The sequence below is a fragment of the Crocuta crocuta genome, unplaced genomic scaffold, assembly GCF_008692635.1.
Source record: "Crocuta crocuta isolate KB4526 unplaced genomic scaffold, BGI_CrCroc_1.0 scaffold174, whole genome shotgun sequence".
Taxonomy (NCBI): domain Eukaryota; kingdom Metazoa; phylum Chordata; class Mammalia; order Carnivora; family Hyaenidae; genus Crocuta; species Crocuta crocuta.
In genome coordinates this window covers 3,161,813-3,179,899 of record NW_027530330.1, presented here as the reverse complement: position 1 = coordinate 3,179,899, position 18,087 = coordinate 3,161,813, and the positions used below count along the sequence as shown (strand labels likewise).

The following is an 18,087-nucleotide window of genomic DNA, read 5'->3' as shown; positions in this document are numbered from 1 at the left end:
TCAAATAGTTTATGGGTTTCATGGAATGTGGTATTAATAGACTCTTAACTGTGGTTAAACTCTTCTATTTCACATTTAGGTTCCTTATCGCTTACATGCTGTTTTAGTTCATGAAGGTCAAGCTAATGCCGGGCACTACTGGGCATACATTTTTGATCATCGTGAAAGCAGGTGGATGAAGTACAATGATATTGCTGTGACAAAGTCATCATGGGAAGAGCTAGTGAGGGACTCTTTTGGTGGTTATAGAAATGCCAGTGCATACTGTTTAATGTACATAAATGATAAGGCACAATTCTTAATAAAAGGTAAGAGCATGAAATAAAGGGTGGTCTGTATTTTCAAATAAGTAGTCCTTGTATGTGACTCCAATCTCTGGCGTGATTAAATAAGTGTGATTGACTCAGAGGGTGACTGGATATGCTTAGCAAATGCAATTGACCTATTAGAATTGAAGAGTAATATGATCAAGGCTGGCAATTGGAATATATTTTGTATGCAAAGCTAACTATTTAGTAACTATTATAAAATGTAAATCTGACCTGTTTCTCCTTGCTAAAATCCCTCTAAGGATCACATCATACATTGACTCATATTTAAGCTCCTTAACCTAATATATAAATAAGGTCTCTATTTTCTGGCCTCTGATGGTCTTTCAAGCTTTATTTATAACTGTTGTCCATTTCAAACTTTATATACTTTACTGATATTCAAACTGCTTGTTGTATTCTCTTTACAGCAAATGATTTCCGATGTTTATATCTGTTTTTTTTTTATTTTTATTTTTTGGCAGTACTGTTATTTCTTCTTTTGTCTAATTTCTGCTCATCTGTCAAGATTCAATTCAAGTATCACTTGCTCTGCTATTTTTTTTTTTTTTTTACCTCTACCAAAAAATATCTCTCCTTGTATTTTCATAGCATACCTCTGTCAGGCACTTACGTGTTTTGGAATTGTATGTTGACATGCCTTTTCCACTTCACTCTGATCTGCTTAGAGCAAGGGGCCATGCCATACTATGTATGTCTTAATAGTTTTATTTCTTGTATTCTAACATAGGCTTGACATATAGGAAAAACTTAAAGTTTTGTTGAAACTTACATAATCAACTTTCTAACACTAGCTAGGCAGTACACCTATGACTGAACACTGAAATGTATTTTGTGATTCAGTAACTCTTTTAAATACTACTTACAAATGTTTTTAATTATCTTGCTGTATTCATGAGCTTTCAAATTGCATATAAGTATATTGCCGTACTTACCTGCTTTAGGTGAAAAAGAATTTTAATTCTATTTTGAGCTATATAAGGTTATGAGTTATTCTCATTTTGTGATAATTTTTATTTCATAAACAGACATCTAGTGCTTTCTTACAACAGAAAAAGTAGTACTATGTAAATGAGTAGTAGATGATTTTGGCTTTATATCTTGTTCTATTTTTTTACTCTAAATTTAGATTAAAAGATAATCCCATAATGGACTATCAAATATTTGCATCATTGTTTTTCCAAGCATTTGTTTGTTTTCTTAGTTTTTAATATTGATTTTCTAAATAGTAGTAATTCATACTTTAAACCCATTTGAAATGCATCCTATTTTGAGCTTTGTATTTTTCCTTTAATTCTTAATTTTATATTAGTTTTTGAAATATGATTTGCAGAGGAGTTAAATAAAGAAACGGGGCAGGCTCTTGTTGGAATAGAAACATTACCACCGGATTTAAGGGATTTTGTTGAGGAAGACAACCAGCGATTTGAAAAAGAACTAGAAGAATGGGATGCACAACTTGCCCAGAAAGCTTTGCAGGAAAAACTTCTAGCGTCTCAGAAGTTGAGGGAGTCTGAGTCTTCTGTAACAACAGGTTAGTATAGTTGTATTAAATTATATTTTATTATCAATATATTTATTATTGGTATTTTATTATAATAATAAGATATGCTCATTTAAAAAGAAAACTTTAATTATCTTAAAGTATGAAGAAGCTAGTAAAAATCACGTGAAATTCCGTCACACAGAGATAACCACAGATAACAGTTTAACTTAACTCCTTTGCCAGGCAGCACTATATACACATAGATATCTTTCTCAAGTTACATGAGAGGATTCTGCTAGCTCTTTCTTTACCTATACTGCCTACTTTGATTGGGCTTGACCCTTGGCCAAAAGCATAGAAAAGCCATGAAACAAGCAAGTAATCCACACCTTTTCACTAGAGCTATCAGGAGAGTGAACTCTAGTAATTTTCTCTTTAGACAAAATAACACTATTGGTATATCTGTAAATATTTTGTGGAATTACACTTTTATTATGGAGCAACTATTTGATTTTTTCAGAATTTTTATTTTTATTTATTTTTATGGCTTATTTATTTATTTTGAGAGAGAGATGAGGGAGGGACAGAGAGAGAAGGATAGAGAATCCCAAGCAGCCTCCACTCTGTCAGCGCAGAACCTGAAATGGGGCTCAAACCCATGAACTATAGGATCATGACCCGAGCCAGCCCATACCAAGAGTTAGACGCTTAACTGACTGAGCCACTCAAGGCACCCCTGTTCAGAATTTTAAAAATTAAAAACAAAAAATTACCTGAAACTAAGTTTTTATTTTAAGTTAAAATGTATACACCCATAAAACACAGGTCAAGGTATAAAAATATAAATGTTTAAAGTCCTTCTAAAGTTATTAGCTGATGAAATCAATAAAATATTCAGAATAAACCCAGTACAAAAATAAACATATGATTCTAGCAAAATTGAAAATAAAGTTTTCTTAATTTAAAAAAATTTTTTTATTGTTTTGTAATTTATTTTTTTTGAGAGAGAGACGGAGAGCAAGCTGGGGAGGGTCAGAGAGAGAGAGGGAGACACAAAATCTGAAGCAGGCTTCCGGCTCCAAGCTATTAGCACAGAGCCCGATGTGGGGCTCAAATTCATGAACCATGAGATCATGACCTGAGTCTAAGTCAGATGCTTAACCGACTAAGCCGCCCAAGTACCCTGTCTTCTGATTTTTTTAAAAATTACTTTCATCATCACAAGGTTGTTAATATATTTTAGGGCAATATATTTTCTACTGTGAAAATGTGCTATTTCTCTGTAGTAATTGGAGAAATGAGAAGAGATAAATGTAGATACGTTTGTCAAACTCTTTTGTCTCATTTTTTAATAATTCTTAGGGGATCTTTTCAAATAACTTTTTTATGCAACATATGCATGTTTTGTTTTTATTTTTTGAGAACGCATTTTAGGTATTTGTTTAATTTCATTTTTACAGATAGATTTCCATACAGATTACTACCTAAGTGAATTTCAGCACTATCATTTGAACTTTAGAAGGAATTACTCTCTCAAGGAAAACGTAGAGTACCGCAGTATGGTATTGTGAATGATGTAGGGACACACAGATCTGTCGAGACTTGTTAACTTGTTTTCATATATATTGAATAGTTGTGTCCTTGAGGTTAATAGGCATTGATTCAGAATTTTTAAAAAACCAAGATAATGGTATTATACCAATGCCACCATTGCAGTGTGGTAAGCTCTACCATGATGTAAGGCTGTGTTTCTTTCCATACACTAAGAGCCCTGTGTAGGCCACATGAACATCTGTGGTTTCACAACAAATCAGTTTCATTTTAGTGACTTAGTGTACTTCAGTAGGAAATGAAATAATTCAGTAGATATCAAGAGGTTTCCGTGCTTAAATCATAGCGTATACATTATAGTTCCTTTCATTTTTGAGCCAATTCCATCCCTTTGTGATTGCATCCCTTACCCCCCTTGCCTTCTGTACATATCCTTCCTAGACTTCTCCCTGGAACTTACTCCAGTGGAGCTACTTTGTTATCCTTCCATTAGGTTTTATGCACACCTTTTCCACGTGCCTATTCTTATTAGTGGGAGGATGTGGCTGCCTAATTGGCATAGTGATGGTGGTATCTAAGCACTCAGATGAAGGTGAATCTTAAATTGATTGGTTAAGCTCCAGCTCTGTTCTTGGCTCACCTGTATTTTGTCACACTAAAATATTAAATGCTATACAGTCTCCTCTTTGTCTTGACTCCCACAAGACTAAATTTACAGACTTAACATGTTTCATTTTGCTTAAACTAATACATATCCCCCATTAATATTTCTGTCTGTCAGGACTAACCAACTTTGCTCTACCATTTATATTCTCTCTGTATAAAAGGCCACATCTATACACCCCATACCCTTTATCCTGATTAATACTTCCTACCATATACTTTAAATGCTGTTTTATAATTTCAAACAATACTAGTAGGTATTGGCCATATTTTCATGTCTCTCTTTTTATTATTAAAAAAAAACTTGAGAGTGAAGATGTATTTCTGAGAGGAATCAGAATAACTAAAATATAAAGAGACACAAATGGTCAGTTCACATATAACTATTACAGTAATTATCTTCCAGACTGGGTTTTTAGAAAGCAGTGGCAGTACTGCTTCAGTTGGAAACATTGAGTCCTCTGTAGAATTGCTAGAAATGCACACTTTGAGTTAGGAATAAAATGTGCTGAGTCTGTAAACTTGGGAAGTGAGATTATCATTTAAAAGACTGGTTTCTATTACTATTATTTCACATTTCCTATTAAGAAGTTCATCCTCTTTTGCAGGGTAATTTAACATATCACAATTGAATAAGGGGACTCATTAATGTTTATTGGAACCACTTATCTCTTCTGTCATTAGTAGAGAAATTTTACTTTAATGTCCATGTCATCTTCTTATTTCTCTTCACAGTTTCTGAAGTAATTTACTCAATTTGGTATATTTTCAACATAGGAAGGAGAACCTGTATTTAAATCTCTCAGGTGTGCACCAGAATTATGAGCGACTAGTGGAAGTAATAAAAGGAAATCTTGTTTATAAAATCCATCATAGTAATTCTTCTTTCCTCCTTGCAAATCTTCTCAATAAAGCTGTACTGTAAAAGCTATGAAAATCCTGTTTCTTCTGAGTGATATTCCAAAGAAGGATATTAATTTATATAGTATTAAATATTTGTCCTCTTCTGTTAACATGTGACCAAGAAATCCATAGACCTCACTTCTCTAGTACCATTTCTTGTTTTACTGATGAAAAAACTAGTGATAAATGATGGGACTAAAAATTATTTGGTCTTTTTCATGCTACCTCCTTAAACCTGCTTACTACAGAGAAAAGCTTACCTCAACACTTATGTAGAGATCCATTCAATAGTTCATTACTATAAGTAAATACGTCAGAATTACCTGGGGAATATTTTTGTGAGTATAAACAGCATACTGTATCTAAATAAGATCACCTAAGACTTAACTGGGATCAGAATCTCTGAAGGAAGGGTCCAGAATATATAGTTTTAAAAAGACCTTCAGATAATTCTGAGATGTACTCTGGTTAAACAGTATTACTCCAGGCTATATTTATAAAACAGAGAAATTATTTGAAAGGAGAAAAGAGCTTTGCACATTTTCTTGTGTTTCTCTTATCTTATTCAAGGACTTAGTAAGGACTTCCTTAACAACCTGTATAGCATACCCAGATTTTTTTTAAAGGTAGAAAAATTAAGGTAAATATGGTTAATATTGGTATGAATTGCACTTCATAAGATTTCATAAATTTACCTAGAGGTAGCATGCAGAAGTCGCTCTAGAACTTCTCTACAGATAAAATCTACAAGTTAGAAACAAGCCGATATTCCAGGAAAGTACAGCTGGTTCCTGAGAGTAAGACCTGATAGAATGAACAATATCCTCAATATTCTCAACTTCCCTTAAAGCAAGGACTGAGTGATGTTCTTATTTATGTCTCCAGAAGCTAGCATAGTAAGTGGCATATGGTAGATGACCCTTGAGTGTTTTCTGAATTGAATTCATTTCCTATGAAAATTCCAATAATGAGTTTCCTAGATGTGATAATCATTGTATGGAAATACTAACATTTTAAAAGTATATCCAAAAACATTATACTTTAGAGAATCAGGCTAAAAAATGTGTGGTACACATGTAGCTCTGTCCTAGGTAAATTTTAGGTTTAATTCTGGTTTCTAAGCATCTACCCCCCACATTCCCATCATTCTGTTTGTGGTGGCTGCCAGGAATTTAAAGTCTTTAAGTTTGTCTGGTGATTCTGTGCAGCCAGCCTACCATGGCTCTTTATAGGCTGCTTTGGGGGAATCATTGATATTAAATACATTTCTAGAAATGAATGGTCTGCCTATCTTTGAAGTAATTCTCTTATGTATTCTTCTAAATATGAATGTAATGTCACTCATCAGTAAGTCAAGATATTAAGTATTTCTTTTTTTTAATATTTTTCTTAAGTTTATTTATTTTGAGAGAGAGAGCACGTATGCACACATGAGATGGAAGAGGCAGAGAGAGCCTTGGAAGGAGAATTCCAAGCAGGCTCCATATTGTCAGTGTAGATCCCAGTGTGAGGCTCAGTCCTACAAACTGTGACATCATGAACTGAGCTGAGATCAAGAGTCCAATGCTTGACCAACAGAGAGCCCTCAGGAGCTCCTGTGATTTAAGAGCAGATCCTTATGCTGTAACAGAAAGCCAATTAGTTATCAAGCTAACTCTCCTGTTAAAAATTTGAAGAACATAACCAGGAAATACACATAAGTAGAATACTCCCAAGCCTTTCCAATCCCTTACTCAGTGTGAAGGTGGACCAAAGGAGCAGGCTCAGAGTACTCTTAGACTGTTGCGCCTTCTATAATGTCTGAAGGTGAGAGAAGCCCCTATAATATGAACATAAAACATGAGTGGAAAGTCTCTTATGTGGAGGATAACCATTTAAAAATCTCGGTGAAGTACCCATAGGACAAATAAATGATTTGAGAGATATTTTAGGTACAGGAATACTATATGCCTCCATAGAGAACTGATAAGCACCAGCTATATTCCAAATTGAAGCCTGAACAATAATATTAAACTGAGGGACCAATTAGTATATAAAGTGTCAGAACACAGATAAAGAAAACAATGTGGTCTCTATTAATTGAGTTCCTACTGGTTATACAGGCCAGCAGAGATGACACTTTTGTAGGGTCACAGGAAGAACAAACAGCATTGTATGTATTTATATACACACAAAGCCAAACTCTTTGTTCTGTTGTTCTTAACAAAGAAGTGGAAATTGCCTTCATGTGCAGTAGGTGGAACATGAGTTGTATGAGCTCTCCATACAATACAACCAGTAAATACTGTATTGGCAAACAAAAATGGTTGTTACATTACGGTAAAAGCAGTATATTCAAATTCCTTGTTTATAAAATATGGGTTAAATAAAGTCTGAAAATACATAAATTTAAAGTATTAATAGTAGCTATCTCTGGCTCATAAAAGAACTTTTAATTTTCCTCATTTCGGTTATTCTAGTAAACATGTTTTTTATTCTTCTGGTTTGACAAAATGAAGCTAAAATCTTTCTGCTTTTTTTTTTGGACCCTGTATCTGACTCCTTGTAATTCTTCCAAATCTATTTCCCTGTGAACACCTTGTTTCATATAAACAAGATTATTCCCCATTACTCTTGCTTGAGGGGAGCTTTGTTATCATGGCATTTCTTATGAAGTACCCTTAATATAAAAAATATCCTCTGACAGTCAGTACTCTTGAAAGGCCTTCCTCATGTCCCAAAGTCTTTGTGAATCTCCATAATGTTACGTGGGTAGCAACTGTTATCTTTCTTTCTCTTAATCCTAGCTACTGTCACTACCACATTTATGTTGTACCTATATCTTGATTTGTTTACCGATGTAAAGGCTCATTAATAGCAAGGATTTTATTAATCTTTAATCTGTCCTTACAGTGGCTTTGCATATGCTAGTCCTTCAGCCTGGAATCTTCTTTCTCATCTCCCAAGATAATCTGCTCTACAAACCCTACAAGATTCAGCTCATTTGCCTTTCTTTTAGGAAATCTTTCTTACCATGCAGCATCATCCCTGCACCATATTGGGCCCTCAGTGTTTCTGTAGAACCTCATGTATAACTGTTATTGCATTCAATACTTTGTATTGTAATGGCGTATGTATTTATATGATTTTATTGAGAGTTCGTTAAAGCGAGTGAATTTTATGTCAACTTTTTTTTTACCATTGCTAATATCTAGCACAGTACTGTAAAATGGCACAGGCTCAATAAACATGCTGTGTGAAGTTTGGGTTTTGTTTCCAAGCTCCCAGATGTCAAAACCTTGTGGGTTCATCTACTGTGACTACAGTGCCACTCAAATGTAAGTTCCCTTCAAGATACATATACAAGGAAAATTCTACAGGAAATAGTACTGTATGATATTTTGGCAAGATCATTCAACATTATTCATAAGGTTTTTGGACTCAAAACCTTTGAGTTGCCTACATGGAATGAAATCTTGACTCTGGGAACCTAAGGTTGATCAGATAAAAAGTACTTTTGTTTTTAGCAACTTATTTTATGTAGACTGTTAATGTTTCAGTGGGTTAGAGCAGTGTCAGACAGGGTGGATTTCTTGGCCCTCATTTCATTAAGCTTACGTCCTCCTTTCAGCTGGAGGTATACCCTAAGATTTTCTTTACCTCCATCATACAGGGCACTGAAAGAACATTGTAGTACAAAGGCAGGAAATACAGAAATGAGGGCATTTATTTGACTTCTTTAAACTTTCCCTTCTCTTACGCACATTGTAAGCATTCTTTCCTATAGTTTTCCTTGTCATAGTATATTTCACCTGCATCATGCTGGTTCCTCCTGCCAGGAACTTAGAATCATCTTCACATTGGCCTCCAACCTTTATGTCCAAAGCTCATCTTCAGTCTTACCAATTCTGTCTGCCTCTGTTGTCCAGAAGCACCGTCATCTCTTGCTCTTATTGCTCTCTACCTTCTAGTACTTTCACTGACTACTAGTTTTACTTTCCTCTCATCCACTTTTTAAAAAATGTTTTTTAATTCATTTCTGAAAGAGAGAGAGAGAGTGTGTGTGCGAGCAGGGGAAGGTCAGAGAGAAAGGGAGACACAGAATCTGTAACAGTCTCTAGGCTCTGTGCTGGCTGTCAGTACAACCCTGACGCGGGGCCTGAACCCACGAACCATGAGATCATGACCTGAGCCAAAGTCGGACGCTTAACTGACTGAGCCACCCAGGTGCCCCTCTTATCCACTCTTCACATTGTAGCCGGAACTATTTTTTCTAAACTTGCCACATTACCATTGTATTTAAAACATTTATCCACTTCCTTTTATGCTCAGAACTTATAGTAGACTTCATTGAATGCCCTCGTGATTTCATCTCTGTCCTCTCTTGCCATATCTCTCCTATTATACTGTAGTCCTTCATTTCAGATCATCCTTTCATCAGGGAATGACCCATCATGTTTCAGCTAAAAAGATTATCTCCTATTCCATAATCTAAGTTATCCCTCCCCCATTTTATTCCTAAAATGTATTGTAGTAGTGCCACAATTCATATGTGGGATTTCTTTTGATTAATGACTTTCTCCAGAATTGACTCTAAATTTCACGAGAAGACAGACTAGGTGCTTTGTTCACACTTTGAGTACCGCTGTCTAGCCCAGTGCCTGGCACATAGTTAAATGCTTAATTAAAATTTATTGGGTGGATGGAGTACCATGCATATATGTTGAAATTATAGTATTTCTTTTTGAATAATATTTCACGTTGGGAGTTTTATTTTAATCAAATATTGGAAAGGATGACAGTAGCCTTGTTGGGTCCTACTAGTTGGTTGAGGAAGGGCTCACTTAACCAATCTCAGTAACATTGTAGAACATTGTAGTGTGCTTTCTTATTCCTTATATCCATTACTTATTGATTCATTTGTTCCATTAAATTGTTGTGTTATTTTGTATGCTAGGTGTTGAAGAAATAGGAATACAGAAATGAGATAGTGTCCCCCTTGAGATTCTCAGAGTCTAGCAGGGGATATAGGGTTGAAATCAAAACAGTAGTAATTAAGTCATAATTGTGGTGAAGTGCTACTAAAAAGAAAGAATAAGTTACTTGAGAGCAGTGGTTCTAATTTGAGAGTGATTTTGCCCTTCAGGGGACATTTGACAAACTGAAGACATTTCTGGTGGTCACCTGGAAGGACCATGCCACTTGCATCTAGTGCAACGGTGCACACTAGATCTAGATGCCATCTAGATGCATATAGATGCCACATGCACAGGACAACCCTCCACACCAAAGAATCACAATGAACCACAACGTAATAGGTTCTAAAGCTGAGACACCGGCTCTAGAAGTGGTATAATCAGGAATACTTTTAAGTGCTATTTAAATAAAAAGACACATAGAAGTTCTTGGATGGGGGAGTGAAAGTGGGTAAACGTACAGGCAGAGGGAGGAAAATATGGAAAGATCTGAAGGTTGAGAGGAAAATCTCTGGTGTATTAGATAAACCTTCCCTTTTTGAGCAGAGAGCAAAGGTCACAAAGTTCTGTTGGAGAAAGAGGCAGAGACCCACTTAACGTGAAGCACTTCATGGACAATCAGAGTACATTGTTGCACTGATGGATCTGGGGCTCAGAACCTAGATGATAGATAAAACTTTGAGAGTTCTTTACAGGGATAATATTTGAAATCTTTTTTTTTTTTTAACGTTTATTTATTTAATTTTTTTAATGTTTTATTTATTTCTGAGAGAGTGGCAGCGTGAGCAGGGGAGGGTCAGAGAGAGGGGGAGACACAGAATCCGAAGCAGGCTTCCAGGCTCTTAGCTAGCTGTCAGCACAGAGCCTGATGCGGGGCTCAAACCCACAAACCGTGAGATCATGACCTGACCCGAAGTCAGACACTTACCCGACTGAGCCACCCAGGTGCGCCTTGAAGTCTTGAATTTATATTAATTTCAGTTTGCTAGGTTCTAATGGTTTTTCCTTTGACAAGACTCCGTTACCAGGACAGGGTCAGAATAGATAGCAGGTTGGGTTTATTCAAGGTTAGAGTGTTGTCAGGTGCGAAAAGGGGTTCTGTGGCGAGAGAAACAACTGTGTTCCCTGTGGAAATGCAGACCAGGATTGTTATATAAACTAAAGTCCGCCTCCCCCCTCCCCACTCTTTTCTGGTAGAATGTTACTGATTTTCCAAAATGAGATTTGCTACAAACTTCTAACCATAGACTATGATGCAATGAGCATTTTCTTTAGTAATTGAGTACTCTTGAACCTGATTTTGGAGGGGTTATAAATTCTGGGGTAGGTGATATATGTTTAGTGATACATTAAATAAAAGTAAAATTGATTACTGTATAACTTTGAATTAGAAATAAAAGATTCATCTTAGTACAGGCGCTCTGTGATTTGTATTAGATATACAACTGATTCTTTTCTTATGAAGCACAAGCAGGAGAAGCAGAATACCTAGAGCAGCCATCAAGAAGTGATTTCTCAAAGCACTTGAAAGAAGAAACTATTCGAATAATTACCAAGGCATCACATGAACATGAAGATAAAAGTCCTGAATCAGTTTTGCAGTCGGTAAGAACTTTTCTTTTAGCTCTCTGGACATAGCCATCTTCATGAGGTTTCCTGCAGTGTAATGGAGAGCTTCCTGCATGGGAGTCAGGAGAGAGGAGGCCAGGGGGCAGCTCTGCCCTTAACGTGATCAGAGGCTGTGGGTGGTACCTAACCCCCTAGGCTGTAGCTTCCTCAGCTGTAATTTTGTTTTATTAAAGATTTTTTTAAATTTATTTATTTATATGAGATAGAGGGAAAGCGGGGGAGGCACAGAGAGAGAGGGAGAGAGAGGGAATCCAAGCAGGCCCCATGCTGTAAGCGCACCGCCCAGTGTGGAGCCCGAACTCACGAACTGTGAGATCTTGACCTGAGCTATCAAGAGTTGGATGCTTAACTGACTGAGCCACCCAAGCCACCCTAAAGCCTTTCTCAGTAGCTTCTTTTTAAAACTAAATTTCTATCTTCCTTTTAGAGAATTATGAAAAATCATAATCATAGACTAAGTTGATCATTTGATTTGGAACTTAACAAGAGAAGTATAAAATTTAGCATAATTTCTTTTTTTCCCCTCACCCCTCCCTCCATCTTTGCTCTTCATACATTGAAATAGTTGGGATTATAAGGTAATAATTTTCATTGTTTCATGGAATATGTTTAATAGTAAAGTACTAGATATTCTAGGTTGGAGTATTAGTAGCAGGATAAATGTGATCTTGCAAAGTGGTTTATGCACATTTTAATAGTGTCCTATACAAAATTGTCATTAAAACCCCCCTGTATTGTAGCTCTCAAGTATGTCTTTTTATAGCTATAAATTGAGTACGCTGGTATTATACTGTGTTTTCAGTAAATATGACATCCTGAGAGATGTTATTTCAAGAATTTCCTACTACAAAAACGTTCAGTTGCTGTAGTTATTTATTTTTTCATAAGTGAGCACAAGCAGCTGTAATGCAAGTTTCATGATAGCTAATTTTAGTATTTGAAGGTTACCCTCTGAGAGAACTAAAGAGAACAGGGCATATAATTTTTCTACATACAGTTTTCTACTTAGTGACCTTAATCTCAGCAATAACCTGCTAATTACAATGAGGTCTTTAATATTATAGGACCTTGAGTAACCAAAATGTTCCATTAATAAGGTATTCTGTTAATTATGTTTTGATGAATGAAATAATAATTACTTTTTTATTTCATTCCGTTTGATATTTTTATTATATTATTTTACTATAAAAATGTATTAACATAGATTTTTTTAAAATATTATTTCAAATTTTGCAAATGCCCTAGAGACTCTATAGATGAGCTTGTGAACCCCTGCTAACTCTAAAGCACTCACGGAAAATGCTTCTTATAATGTGGATCTGGGATGTCTAACTTTTGGGGGCCTGGTGGAGGAGGAAAACGTAGAGAGGTAGAAAGGGCAGAGACGTAGATACAAGGGAGAAATATTTTTGCCTGATACAAAAAATCTAAGTTGCTTGGCCCTTTGCTAATTAGGAATTTTATTTGTTAAAGCCTACATTATAATTAATAAGTATCCTCCTTTTAACTGTAATCAAAAAGCCAAAAGTATATTAGCTTAATATAGAAATAAGATTTTTTTTAGTTTGGCTAATCATGTGCAGCACAAATTTGCAGAAACCAGCACTTAAATTTTGAATGCTTAAATTACTAATACGGATATCATCTTATAAGCCGACAACCTACTGCGTCACTTCGAGAGAGTATGATAGAGAGCTAGTGGAAATATTTGTCCATTTGGCTTATCTTCAGGAGTAGCACCAACAGTTGGCCCCAGTTGTTTGTATAAATCCTACAGCATGTCTAAGAATATGTTAATCATGGCTATCTGAAGGATTTTGTTCTTGGTCTCATGATTAGTTTCTTAGGATCATAGTAACCACTGGTTTTTCTCATTTAATGGTATACATACCTTAGAAACTAAATGATATAGATGGAAAGAGTGTTTAGACTTTGGGATTAGATAGTCCTGGGTTTTTGAATATTGGCTTTACGTCTTAACTATGCAAACTTAAATAAGGTGCTTAATTTTCCTAAACCTGTTTGCTTTTACATAAAATGGAGATTGTGGCATTAGTTAAGATGATTTTTCTGAGGGTTCCTAGGATGTAGAGTAAGTAGTAAGCGACTGTTAGGTTTTTTTGGTCACATAAATACTAACCATTTCACAAATATACAATATATTAAGTTCCAACCTTAGTTTAAGAATTCTCTGGAAAGCATAGTTCTAGAAATCATAGAGAGATGCTCTGTAAGTGTTTACCCAGCTTACTTTTTATAAGAATGCTTTTAATTTTAAGTGGAATATTTTAGGAAATTTAAAGACTATAGAAAAGTGTACTTCAAGAAAGAAATCTGTATAGTCCCACTATTCAAAGCTCTAATCACTGTTAATATGTTGGTGTGTTCTTTTTCATTCTTGTTTTTATTTACAGGTTTGGGATTTATTTATTTTTTGGCTGAGGTAATACTGCATATAAAATTTTGTTGTATCTTGCCCTGTCTTCTTTTAATCATTTAACATTGTAACATAACCATTTCCCCATGTTAAAAACTATGTAAAAAACATTTAATGGTTGAGGTTATGCCATCCAGTGATTGAATTCTTATTTATACACCCATTCCCCCGTTGTATATTTGTTTCTACTTTTGCATTATTATAAATGGACTGTTACAAATGAAACTTCTTCCGTATTTCAGTTTATTTTTTAGAATACATTCCCCATAGTTGAATTACTAGGTTGAAAGATAGGAGCATATTAAGGGCATCAAGGAAATTGTAGTTATTTAGCTTCCTAATAGCCCTTTCATTAGAAACCACTTAAAAAATCCACTTAATGAATTTCAGGCAATTAATTAAAAATCTCTGCATTTTAATTATTTTGAAACTTCTATTAACTGAAAAACTTATTAACTCCATTCAAGTTTAACTTTTGTTATGGGGCCTGACAATAATAGAAAAAGATAAATACACATGTACTTTACTTCAATGAACCCTCATATTCTTTATATGGAAAAATTTTATGGTACTTTAGATACCTAAACTTGATGAATGATACCAAATAATTATTATATTCACCCAAAGTTTCTTCCATTTTTCAACTTGCACCCTTATAACTTGTCAGTATGATGCTGTTGAAACTCTTGTGTGGTCACTGAAAAGATTTCTAAAACATTATTTTTTCCTAAGTGCAACTTTTTTTTCAAAGGCAATACGTTGTTTTATAAGGATAAGTATTCTAAGTACTACAATTACCAGTTGCTACTTGCCTTACATTTATATTCTTTCTTCTTAAAATAGTATTGTTTTAGATTGGTTTGATTGTGAGAAATTTTTCATCACAATGTCTAGACAGATCTAATTTACCTGCTTAAATTTCACTCTTATGAATAGAGAACGAGCACAATTATTCTTCTTTTATATGTTAGAAGGATTAAAAATCCTTAATTAAATGTCATGGGCTAATAAGTGTATCTCTCTATGTATGTGTGATAGTAATATTCAGTTATTCTATTCAAATATAAGTACTTTAAAGTAACATAATAGTATTATAACATTGGTAATACTTGTCATTATAGAACGACTATTGTGTATCAGGTATTGCATTAGCTGAATATGATCTCTTGTGATCACAACAACCATGCAGGTTGCTTATTTCCTCTTGAAAAGTTGAGGAGTCAAAATAAGGAAACCTTTTCTAAATATGTTTAAAAATAGCATTTCTTTTAAAAGGAACAATGTCAGTCTTGGCCATTAGTTTTGTTTAATTGTTTAAACTCTTTTTGCGTGTGTACTTCTGGAAAGTCAGAAAATGTTCTCATCTCTAAAATTTACTTAGGGATGCCTGGGTGGCTCAGTTGGTTAAGCGTCCAACTTTGGCTCAGGTCATGATCTCACAGTTTGTGAGTTCAAACCCCACGTTGGGCTCTGTGCTGACAGCTCAGAGTCTGAAGCCTGCTTCAGATTCTGTGTCTCATTCTTTCTCTCACCCTCTCCTCACTCTTTCTATTTCTGTCTCTCATAAATAAATAAATGTAAAAAAATAAAATAAATAAAAATTACTTATATTTCATATTGAAATAAAACCCTTCAAAAGGAAATACAACCCCTTTAATTGCTTTCATTGAAATTTTCTATTTTATGTCAAAACTAACATTTACCTTTGCTTCAGAAAACTAAAGGTGCAAATTGAAATTACTTAAGCAAGCTGCTTTTGAGCACCTTGAGTACTTGTGAAATTTGTTTATGTGATAAATACTGAAAATATGCTAATTATAAATTTATTCAGTAATAGAAGTTCTTTGTGAAATCTGGACAGTATTTTGGAGTTTGTGTGTGTGTGTGTGTTTTGTTTGAGGGATTTTTGTTTTGTTTGAGAAAGCAAGCATGAGAGGGGGAAGGGCAGAGGGAGAGGAAGAGAGAGAATTTTAAGCAGGCTCTGCACTTAGCAGGAAGCCTGACCTCCCTCCAAGATCATGACCTAAGCCAAAATTAAGAGTTGGACACCTAACCTACTGAGCTACCCAGGCGCCCCCAGATAGTATTTTGAATGAACATATTAGGACTTGATTTCAATCTGGTTTCTACTAAATTATTGTGAATTTGGGAAATTCGTAGAATTTGTTACCAAAGAAAACTATAAAAAGAAAGAAATTTGATTGAGTTGTTAAAAAGTGATATCAGCAGCTTTTTCAGAAACAGGAATTCATTAGACATTTCTATGTAAATACATCGTACGAGACTCTCATAGGCTGTACGAAGTAAGTTAAACACAGAGTATAGTTATTAATTGGATATACAATTACTTATTAGAAAGGTAGAGCCATAAGAAAGAAAACTCATAAACTCTCATGAGTTCAGAGGAGATCATGTCTTACTGTGATGAAGTTATCAAAAAAGGATTTATGGAATTATTAGAATTTAAAAAATAAATGCTTCAGCTATAACAGATAGCAGTAGGAACTACAACTCCAGTATTTATTATTATTTTTATTAATAGTTTTTATTTATTTTTGAGACAGAGAGAGAGCATGAGTGGGGAGGGGCAGAGAGGGAGACGCAGAATCCGAAACAGGCTCCAGGCTCTGAGCTGCCAGCATAGAACCCAATGCAGGGCTCCAACCCACAAACTACGAGATCATGACCTGAGCCGAAGTCGGACGCTTAACCGACTGAGCCATCCAGGCGCCCCCAGTATTTATTATTTTTAAGGATTTGGTATCCATGTAGAAATGCTTTGTGGAAAAAAAAGAAAAATTTAGTGGTTGAGATGTAAAAGGAAAGCTATAGATCTTGTGTTATTACTTGATTAATTCATTCACTTCTAATGTTAGTGTTAGGTAGTCACTTCATACAAGCAAATGCAGGTGTTTTTAAAAGACTCATGAATCTCTGCCCTTTACACCTGATACTTCCATTGTTCTCTTTTCTAATGTTCAAACTAATAATTTTTTTCTGCAGAAACCTGAAAATACCACAAGCCAACCACCTTCTAACCAGCAAGTTGTAGAGGTGGCGATTCCTCATGTAGGGAAATTCATGATTGAGTCAAAGGAGGGGGGTTATGATGACGAGGTACCTTTATCATAGATCTCTGCACTGTTCTTACTTATGTGTGGCTATTTAATACACATACTTGGGGCATGCATGCACCTTCACCCTATGTCTATTGCCGCATAACATACTGCTTACCCACCCATGATCTGAAATTATCTTACCAACTGCTAACAACTGTGAATTTCAAATGAAAATTTTAAGTAGAAAGCTTACGGAATTTGTGGAAAGAATAAGTTTAGGTTTCTGGAGTTAATTCTTTATGTAGACATATGATCAGTTTATTCTCAGATTGATAGCTTTCAATAAGGTTTGTTTCACTGAATAGCAAAAATTAGAACGTTTAAAAATAATTTTTTCCTATTTACTTGAATTATGCATTATAATACTTTGCCCACCATTTCCTGCCAAAAGATCCTGCAGCATGATTCAAAATAGATAATGGCCATTCTTGTTGCTGCAACCTCCATATGAATGTGAATCTAGTGATTCATTATTTCTGAATGCCTACCAGTGCCTTACACACTGTGGCAACTCCATTTTATGTCCTCACTCTTAGTTCTTTCTCATCCACTTAGTTTCCTAACATTATAAAGATGCAGTTTTGCTTCCTATGATATGGTTCTTGAAAATGCAGATGAAAATGTGCTGTTGTCCTTATCCCATCAGATCCCCACTTTCCACTTTTTCTTAAACCTCTTCCATTTGATCTTTTTTATATTTGAGCAACAGGCCAGTAAAGCTGTTTCTGAATAGTAACACAGGGAAGAACTTGAACTCTATGATTTGTTAGTTTTTACTGGGATGGATGAATTTAATATACATTAAATAGTTTTTTCCAAGAAACTTTTCTTCAACCTACTCCAAAGTTACAATTAAGCTGTTATATAAAAATTAATCACCAAAATCAGAGGTGTCACAAAGACATTAATATTTCTGTACCAGTGTACAAAAACATGGGCCATGAGGAGAATGAGAAGCTGGTTTATGAGTTAGGAACTGGACAGGAGGATTTTCTGAAGCAGATGTTATGTATAT

The 18,087-nt window shown here is 34.9% G+C and overlaps 1 protein-coding gene across 3 annotated transcripts in view; it reads left to right on the top strand.

Moving 5' to 3' along the window:
• The window catches only part of USP25 (ubiquitin specific peptidase 25), a 122,334-nt gene that overhangs the window by 76,180 nt on the left and 28,067 nt on the right, over positions 1-18,087 (top strand). For 2 of the 3 annotated variants that reach the window (XM_077765645.1, XM_077765648.1), the window contains 4 exons: positions 80-308; positions 1,663-1,863; positions 11,353-11,492; positions 16,957-17,070. In XM_077765645.1, coding sequence (XP_077621771.1) covers positions 80-308; positions 1,663-1,863; positions 11,353-11,492; positions 16,957-17,070 — 684 coding nt within the window. The remainder of the gene's footprint in view (positions 1-79; positions 309-1,662; positions 1,864-11,352; positions 11,493-16,956; positions 17,071-18,087) is intronic. The other variant, XM_077765646.1, reaches the window with a different exon arrangement.